The 10296-nt window shown below is 36.9% G+C and overlaps 1 protein-coding gene across 1 annotated transcript; it reads right to left on the reverse strand.

Moving 5' to 3' along the window:
* Positions 1–510: 510 nt before the first annotated feature.
* Positions 511–3641, reverse strand: LOC145765343 (uncharacterized). The gene is made up of 3 exons (XM_082577146.1): positions 2909–3641; positions 2385–2515; positions 511–1329 (listed from the first exon to the last, which is right to left on the reverse strand). Exons 1-3 carry the CDS (start codon positions 3050–3052, stop codon positions 1293–1295), a joined length of 312 nt encoding a protein of 103 aa, XP_082433272.1. The 5' UTR covers positions 3053–3641; the 3' UTR covers positions 511–1292.
* Between the last annotated feature and the right edge of the window lie 6655 nt (positions 3642–10296).

Below are 10296 nucleotides of genomic sequence, written 5' to 3' on the forward strand. Positions count from 1 at the left end.
GAACTAGACTTGAGTTAATAAAACATCAAGATTTTATGTTTTTTTTTCTCCAACAAAAAGATGTTTTTTCAATCAGATTTAACATAAACTGGTTGTCTCTTAGGCCTACTGAAAATAATAGCCTACATAGCTTACATTCAGCGAGAAAATTTGAACGGAACTTGACGCATTGACAAATCACTGGTGAGAACACATTAACCAGTTCACCTTATTAAAAGCAGGTTTGACTGCGTTTCCGAGAGCAAAATTCCACGAGCAATTTAATGCTAAGGTAACCAAGTAGGCCAAGAGTAACAAATTTCATTTTTTGTGTGATTTAATGTTTAACGATTTTCAGCAGTAGCTTACGTTTAATTTTCTTGTTAGTGTGAATCACATGACAAAAACGTCAAGAATGTTTTAAAGGGGCAGTAAACCCCAAACCATACTTTTCGATTTTTTTCTTTGTAAGTGCTCTAGAGATGTATAATAAGTGGTTGTCGTTGAAATTTTTCCTTAATTTCATTGCGTTTCCTTTGTAGGGCCGTTTTAGTTAGCCCTTAGTTTCAGAGCGACGCGTGCTCACTGAACCGTGCCATAATCGGACGTGACGTCATAACGGTACAAGCTGCTCGTATGTTCACGCAAGATGCATTTGAAATGCAGAGTAAGAGATCGCTTATGGTGTCGTTTCCAGCAAATGCAATGAACTATTTATGTCGATTTTAAGCAGCTTAGTAGTTGATAAAATGAACACCGAAAGCAACTAGCTTCAGGCAAGCACCATATTAGTTTATAAAGAACTAGGAACATTTTCTCAAGAACTCTGATAGGTATACTTTAGTGTACAAGTACAAAAATCACTCTCTCTATGCACACGGCAAAGCTTTTCTTGAAGCAGACTTTGAATTGTGACTTCTTTTTATTTCAAATCAGGATAATTTAAATCCAACATATTTTCTATGTTCACTTGAAAATTTCGACCTAATAGCCGAAACAACGCATGACGGCAGAGGCACACGGATTGAATGACAAAGGTAGGCTAACCCCAGATCCACCGAACAAATTGTCTGTAGACAATGTGCCTATAACGTATTTAAAAGCAACTTTTGGTTACATGAATATAATACAACATGATTGCCCACGTTTAGGTATTGCATTTGCTACATCATTTAAGACGAGTTTTGGTTAGAAAACCGTGAAAAATAAGATGCAATTGCATCAGAAACATCTGGATGCAAACGTCTAAGCATAAAGGCATGGAAAGAGGTGTGCTTTCCCATTCTTCTTGGTGTTCTGCCAATGTTTCCCTTTCACACAATGCAATCTTCAAAAGGCTCTTGGCATGATCTTTAAAAAAGATAATGCATTTTAAATCAATAAAAATGTATGGTAGTCACAATGATTGCTGCACACATTTCACTTTACCGCACATGCTTATCTAGTCGACAAAATCAGTCCTTTTTACATTATGACGAATTTTGCGTCAAATAAATGAATAATAAAATGACAAAATTTGCATCAAATCTGTCATTTTTACATTGTTTCAACGTCTGCAAAACGTTGAATCAATGTAAAAATGATTGATTTTGCTGACTGGGTAATCACATACTACAACTACACAGTACACATATTATAAAGTAGCAGTTTTGGAATATTGCTAATTTCATAAAATTATGGTGTATAGATAACTTATGGTAAGTGGGGTTTTCTTTAATCGTTTATAGAGAATAGCCTCATTCCTTATGCTTTGCTTTCGGATAGCTAACCCGAAACCTAGCGGTAGACCTGCTGCTATTCTTGTTGGAATGAATAGCAGTTACAAGTTGTCTATGCATAGTATAAAAGAAATGCAGTTACAAGTTGTCTATGCATAGTATAAAAGAAATGCAGACCAAAATGATGTGTGCACTCACAAGCCAATAAAAACTTATCTTTTATTACATCTATTATAACAAATCCGTAACAAAAATGTTGACCAATAATAGGCCTTCCCATCCCGCCCCGTTAGCTCAGTGGTTACGCGCCTGGCTCAAGTTCGACTCTCGGAGTGTGCGCTTGAGCAACGCACTTTCAGGACTACTTCCCATTCAGTGGCACCTAGTGAATTCTCCGGCAACAACACTTCAACAATCGAAAAACTTCAACTTTGCTAATCTCGGTAACCAGCCCTGTGTCAAGAGCCTCCACAAGTATGCGAAACTACCAGGAATAACCAATCAAGGCTTTGCCAGTCCGAGGATAAAGATTCAAAACTAACCAAGACACAAGCAGTTTTACAAATGAAACTCATTTTGGCAGCATGATTCTCAAAAGCAGCAAGCAATGTATGATGTATGAGGGGACGACATCATCGCCACCCGTTATTTCATATGTTAGTTTATTATAGAGTTAAAATTTCTTACCTTTTGCCACACTCCTTGGCTTCATGGCATCCTTTTGACAAACAAACACGAAAATCCGATATGTTGTATTGTGTTGCGGCATAACAAATAACGATTTTTGTTTGGCTTGACCCATCAGAATACCAGGACAACTATGAACACAAAAAGCACATTACAAAACAGCACAATACAACTCAAGATTACAAGACAGTAGGCTAATAAAGAAAACTCACATTTATGTACTGTTACATTACCGTTGCATATCGTGCTAGCCAGTAAATGAAATAAACACCAGTTTGTCAAGGACTTGTTTTTGTTAATATACTTGGTGAGTTATAGATGGGTCATTTTAAAATTACATGTAGCTAGGATAGGAATCGCTATGCCAGCAGGCAGCAACTAAAATGTAATAGGCTTAGCCGGAAGATATTCTAAATTATATGAAAAACAATTTCTCAAGGATGGTACAGTACTCCCCATTCCCCAATTTATGTACGGTACTTTATAACAAACATGTAGTAACATTATTGTTAACTCAAAATTACTTCAAGAACTTGACGTTTCCTGACAGCCGGTCGTATGGATGGATTGGAATTTTGTTGTGGAGTTGTCTCCCCACTGGACCTTGACTCCAAAGGTTGCAGAGTTGTTGAAATGGATTTTTTTGAAAAAAATTGAAGGGCATGCATTGCGGTTTAATGCTGTGTGGCAAGTCCCATGTTAAATTGAAGATTTTGAAAATCTGTTTTTCCTTGAAATGGAGTCGGCATTATTATGCTGGTCTCTGTTGCTCCTGGCCATACTCTTGTGGTGTTTACAAACTTGTCCCATTTCAATTTTCTTGTATGAAGAACCACCAGATGAACACTGAACAGTCATACACAACACATCGACTTGTCATGATGAGTATAAAACTGTAACAGGTTTAGCTTAATCTATTCAAGTAAGGTATGGCACTGGGAAAGCATGTACCGTATATTGAGGTAGGCATATTAGTTTAGCCTGTCTGATAGGCCTACAAACATGTCTGATAGTACACAAACATGACTAAAGATGAAAAATAAATAAATTTAAGCCCCTACAACCCTTGACTGTCTAAACCTCTTGTTACTAAATCCCATCAAAACCATTCTGTAGCACTGAAGCAAAATAATCGCATTTGCTTGTTTCCTGCAAACAGTGCAAGGCCTAGTGTAAATGTGTAGTATGGTCTCTAAAATGATGTAATCTAGTATCAAAGCTACAATAAACTAAATCTGAGCTAAAATTTTTACTTGTGATAATCTTATCTACAGCTGCAACGCTTCAAACCTTATCTGCAGCTGCACTCAACACCTTAAACCAGCAAAATGTTTTTGCCAAAGTCTGGTTATGACGTCACGTAAGCAAATATTTTATTTTGACAACAGTTGAGGCGGCGTGTGTTCGAATTGCAAAACCAAAACTTTGTTTTAAGATTGCGCGAGAACAAATGGGTACTTTTTCATAAAAACAAGTGCAACGTGTTTTTGAATATCCCCTTTATGTATTTCAACTCTCAATTTGCATTTGAAAATGGGGTTGTCTGCCCCTTTAAGCTGAAATAAGACAATCCTTAAATGATGACACTTGTTTGCAAAATCACCCGCTCAGAAAAATTTTTTGTGCTTTAACAATTCCTGTTCAGCACTGCACTTGTTTCCTCCAAGCTCGGTTGTGCATAGCATAAGAGCAGGAGCGTAGCCAGCACAAAATTTCCAGGGGGAGCAAATAAGTATTTTGCACATGGGAGTGAGCCCGGAAATTAGTCAACAAAGGCGGAGCACCCACAGGGAGAGCTTTGGGGGGCCTCCCCTAGAAAACTTTAAAGTAAATGCCTTAAAATTGCGTATTCCGACAATACTTTCAGCTTAAATCAACAGTAAAACTTTGTGAACTGATGCTGTAACAGAGCGTGAAATTTTTACTCTAAATGTTTCGGTGGGAAAATTTTCCCCTTTACCCCCTGACTACGCCCCTGCATGAGGCGTAACTTTCCTATTTTGATCGTAATCTTACTATTAAACAATCAGATTGAATTGCGGTATTGAAATCTTGCTTAGGACGTATATTATTTCAATAACCGTTGTACATCTCCCAAGGCGAAATAAAACAAAGTAACTTCAGCGGGTTTAACATGATGTATTACATACACAAATATAACATAATTAAAATAAACTCAAACGTTTTCGACACGTACATGTGTCCTCATCAGGAATTACATATCTGCAATATAAATATAGTTTATTTTAATTATGTTATATTTGTGTATGTAATACATCATGTTAAACCCGCTGAAGTTACTTTGTTTTATTTCTCTATGGTTCAACAAAGCAAACTCTCTACCAAAGCTTTATCATCTCTCAAAGCGTTTGATGTTTATGATACTAGTTGAAACTCGTGTATCACAATAAACAAATTGTGACGCTACATGCAAATGAATGATTTGGGTCTGGATCTGGACTCTGAATTTAAAAAAAAAAATTCTGCATATTTTCGATAAAACACCCCTATGAACTGGTGAAGAATGCTCATTGAAAAGCAAAGGTAGTTTTTCGACATCAATTCAATGTATGGCGACGTTATAACTGCTATGTAAACATTATTTTTGAAGTCCGTGAGAACACCTCGCTTGCTGGAGTACAAAAAATTAGCAGAGAAACCGGCACCGCAGACTACAAACGCATCAATCATTTTCAAACAATCACGGTTGACTAAATCTTAGACTGAGAAAAGCTGACTTATTTCACTAACAAAGTGACAAGCCTCTGTCAAAATGGCGATTTTCTGCTTCAGTTAACGGCAGTTTGCCCTTCTAAATTCTTTCATTTGCTCGTTCACTACGTTGCGCTAGGTCAAAAGGTGCTTCTGTAATTGGGAAAAGGAAGACAAAGGTTCAGTTGTCTGAGCGCTGGGGCTGACGGTCGATTGCTCAAAAGTTGATGTGTGATAGACTACGGTAGGAATACCACTGTTTCTCTATTAAAATTTCTCTTGCTATTTGCTCCATCAAGCACGGAGAATGATTGTTCAAACAGCAAAGGGTTTTCTTACAAATTTTACACAATTCAACAGTATTTTGCTTTGGACGCCGATGTTAAAATAACAACAAGCATAGGTAACAAAATAATAAAACTTGACAGCTTCATGTTGCATTCAATTTTTTAATCTACCAAGTTAGATGCATTTTTATTGCACTGGTTGGATTGATTAAGTAATTAAACAACTGGAGTATTACGTCTAAACAAGATTTTTGTTTCTTTTGTTGAAGCTATGGTCCTTTTTTCAATGAAGTCTTTTATGATGTTGTGGTCACGTGATTTACTCTAGCGTCTGTTTGGATTATGGGTTTGATGAACACAAATATTCTGTGACGTGGAACCTCCACCCTTGCGGAAGAGCTGCAAAAGCAAAGAAAAGGCGGAGGAGGTTCCCCCGTCAAGTACATATTATCCTGCATATGAACATAAATTGAGAAAGCTAATATTCTTGATAAATAAAAGCTGAATTAACCACTTCAGTTTCTGATTTTTATCCTGTTATGTCAAAAAGTTTGAAAATTTCACAGTACACCTGAAACCATGGGCTCCGTTAGAGGGGGGGCCGCGGGGGTGATTACCCCCCCCCCACCAATCGGAGTGGGGGGTAACTAATGCAAAATTACCCCCCCCCCACACTAATGTAGAGATAAAAAAATTATTTTTAATATATTTTTTACTTTTGTGTATTATTTTCATGTTTTTATTTTGTTGCACAACTTTTAAGGTTTTTGCTTGGAAACTCGACTCGCAAGGCAACGCCAAACTACGTATCCTGTCAAAAATATACGCATCACAATGCGCTATGTGTGACGTCATAGTTTCTCACTGCTATAATTATTCGCTATCTCCGCTTGCAGCAGATTGTGCATCAACATGGGTTACTTGACAGGGTTCCATGTGATTTTATGAGCCGTACTGCTTCCATGCTGGCTCAAGGCAGATTGGAAGAGGGTGATATGTCACCAGATTATTACCCGAGTTATCCTTACTGCGTTATGCAAGATAGAACACAATCGGTAGGCCTACCCTTTTTAAAGTCTTTGGTACCGGTATGACCCGACCTGGAATCGAACCCAGAGCTACAGTATAACAGTACAAACTGTATACAGTACAAACTGTTTAATTTCGATTTTACCACTAACGAACGAAACCCACTATACTTGCACTGTTTCAATGTCTTTATATTTTCGGTTATTGTAAAAGTTAACTCATGTTAGCTTTTATTTTTATTTTTTTCTGAATTGAATGTAGGCCTAGACCCTAGATTAGTGGTTCCCAACCTGGGGTCCGCGGACCCCTTGGGGGTCTGTGAGAAAGCATTTGGGGGTCCGTGACTACCTTGATGAATTTTGGAAAAAAAACGAAAGCGATCTTTTTACTTTTATTAAATTTGCTTACGTTGAAAAATTTTCGGCATGGCACTTTGGGTCACCTTAATATTCAATTACTGCTGACACATGACCTACTAGAACACGGCCAAATATGTTGCTATTTGAGGAAATTTCTAAGAGTCTGAATTGTTACAATCATAGCTATGACAAACCTGTCATTTCCCATTTCCAAAAGTAAGTAAAATAAGCAATATTTGCACCTAGACATATTTTTGGCTTGTTTAACCGGAGATTAGGCATGTACGTTGAGCACAGTTCACACAATAATAATATAATATGTAAGACTTTCCAACTGCACCCTGGAGGTAGTATCCTTTGGTGTATCGCTTTAGGTGCAATTGCATGTTCCAAAATATCAAGAATTTTTTGTGGAATCTATGTTGTAAGCTGTTCATTTGACGTGCCAATTGAAATGTTAGTTCGTTTTGTTTTTCGCCAAGTTTAATTGTGCAAGTAAAATATGGCTTTTGGCGAAAGATCCTGTTATACAAAAAACCTAACGACTGTATGATGAGACTACCGCCAGGATGCAGCTGGAAAGTCTTACATATTTTACATTATTATTGCATGAATTGTGCTTAACATACATATCTAATCTCCGGCAAAACAAGTAAAAATATGTCTAGATGCAAATATTGCTTATTTTACATACTTCTTTAAGTGGGAAAATGACAGGTTTGTCGTGGTTATGATTGTAACAACTAAGACTCTTAGAAATTTTCCCAAATAGCAACATATTTGGCCGTGTTCTAGTAGGCCGTGACTGACATTTCTTGAACAATTCATTCGTTAATTGAGTTTCAGGCAAAATTTAGGTAGGGGTCCGCAGAATTAATAATTTGTCTAAAAGGGTTCGTGACAACAAAAAGGTTGGGAACCACTGCCCTACATGCTGAAACTTTTTCTTTCACTGCAGACGTAATGGCACCGGTTATCGTGTTGTATTCATGCAATTGTAAATTAAGTTATTGAAAGTTTTAACCTTAACGCTTTTGAACTTTTAAATCTAACCATTTAGCGTCTGAAGTGCAAAATTGGAGGACTTGAGTCAAGGAAAAATACAGAGAGGAAGTTTTGCGTACGTCCCCTCTTCCAGTCAAAATCGTCTAAAAACCTCAAAAAATGTGGCAAATGTTAAAAAGCTTTTGCTCGCGATTTTAGATTCGTTGAAATAATTTTTCGATTTAAAATCGTGTTGAAAGGCAAAAATTTTGCGCCTTAGGCAAAAACATGCCGCCTAAGACGCTGTGTCGATGTCAAAACATTGTTCCCGCCCCTGCTTAAATTACCTCCCCACTCTCAAGAAGTGTCCGGAGCCCCTGCCTGAAACTGTATTACTGCACACCAACATACGCATTGCGCAGCTACTGGTCTAATCTAATGAAAAATTATAGGTAACCAGTAACCTTGTTTAGTTACATTTGCTGTCAGTAATCATATAAAAATGATCAACCTTGTTATAATGTTTAATGTGAATTTAAAATATCAATTTCATTTTCACACCCAACAAAAGTTGAGGAATTCCTGGAAATACAATCAAACTGCGAGTCTTACAAAAGGCCTTACTTTGAAAGAGTTTTGTCTTTCACAACCTGTGTTTTCCGATTGGAATTAAAAAGGCATAGTCGTGACACTAAATTTTCAAAAACAAAAACAAATGTTTTGGAGTAACATCTTAACTCTTAAGATATCATGCATTGCACATACATACTATGTTTATTTTTGTCTTTGTGGCAGTTGATTGAAAGTCTGTCGTATGTTCTTGAATGAACACTTCTGAACCTCTTTTGGTTATCTCAAGAAAGTAGTTATGCTACGCTTCATCACAGGCTTTTGCGTTCCATCAAAGAAGACTTGAATATGGCCTTTGTAATCTTCAAAAGGAGCTAAGAATGCAATTGTTTACTGCAAGTGCTATTTTATCATGAGCTGCTTATTGTAGATTTTACAATGCGATGTCAATTTTTGAGAAAATCAACCAAAATTTTTATGCAATAGATTTGATGACTTAGAAAGTAAAGATATAAATACACTAGATAGGCATTGCTATAAAAGTAGATAATTTAAACGAACAACCACACTCTTTTGTAAGATAATATGATTTTGATGTTTATCAAACGAGAAGGCTTTCTCGCTTACAAGAATTAAAATTGCAACGCTTTCTGAAATTCTAGCGGCAATAGTCCATGCAAGTTTATTAACAGTAGGCCATGCGTTTGATCAACGCAATGCAATCGCATAGTTAGTGGAAACTTATAGACAAAAGTAAGCAAAGCTTTAAAAAAATACCAGGAGTGAGCTTCAAAAGAGACGCTCTCACAGTGATGATACATATTTATACAAACCGGGTTGTGTCTCTGACATAATGCATATGCTAACACAAGGAAATAGTCCATTAGCTATGTCACTATGTTTAGAGCATAAAAGTGTTTTCAAAACAGAATGCTTCTCTACAAACACTTATTCTCTCATTTCTCAATAGGAAGCTTGTTTCAGTGCTTGCCAGTCACCAGACTAGTGCGCTGTGATAACTATTAGATCTAATAACGATAAGATGCATACCTAATCAGATCTTACAGATCAAGTTTCTTCTAAAAACAGAACCTGCTTTTATTTATCGTGTTCATTGAAGAGGCGTTAGGCTTGGTTGGTAGATTGATTTGGAATCTTTATCCTCGGACTGACAAAGCCTTGATAGGTTATTCATGGTAGTTTCGCATACTTGTAGAGCAGTGGTTCCCAACCTTTTTGTTGTCACGGACCCCTTTAGACAAATTATTAATTCTGCGGCCCCCTACCCTACCTAAATTTTGCCTGAAACTCAATTAACATACTATTGACTATTGTAATAATTATGCTACTCAACTACTGTACTGTGTCATATTGCATTGCCGCTATGACTCCGGCGGCAAATATCAGGTTAAACAGTTGCTCAAATAAGAAAATGAATGAATTGTTCAAGAAATGTCAGCAGTATTTGAATATTAAGGTGACCCAAAGTGCCATGCCGAAACTTTTTTCAACGTAAGTAAATTCAATGAGAGGGCTGTTGTTGCCTTTCCTGAACTAAACGACTGAACTGTGCTTGAGTTTTTGACAATGCAACACGCATGTCATCTTCAACGTCGAGGCGATTTTGATGTTTAGTTTTTATTGTAACAAGAGCTGAGAATCCTGCTTCGCAAAGGTAAGTGGTTATGAATGGTAACAAAACAATAATCGCTTGCTTTGCCAAGAATGGGTAGGTTTGCACTTGTGATCACCAAAATTCTTCCACAGTTTTTGAATGAAATTCAATGCGTAATAACTCTTTTGATCTCAAATCAATTAGGTCATCTTTACTGAGATCGTCATCGCTAATGTTGCTCAAGTCAAAAAGAAAAGGATTTCGAATCTATGTTTCAACTTCGTGCGGCAGGTGTTCTAAATTAAAATAACGTTGAAATGAGATTTGCAAGGTTTCCAAGTGTGCGCAAAATTTTT

The sequence above is a fragment of the Aplidium turbinatum genome, chromosome 2, assembly GCF_918807975.1.
Source record: "Aplidium turbinatum chromosome 2, kaAplTurb1.1, whole genome shotgun sequence".
In the NCBI taxonomy this organism is placed as follows: Eukaryota; Metazoa; Chordata; class Ascidiacea; order Aplousobranchia; family Polyclinidae; genus Aplidium; species Aplidium turbinatum.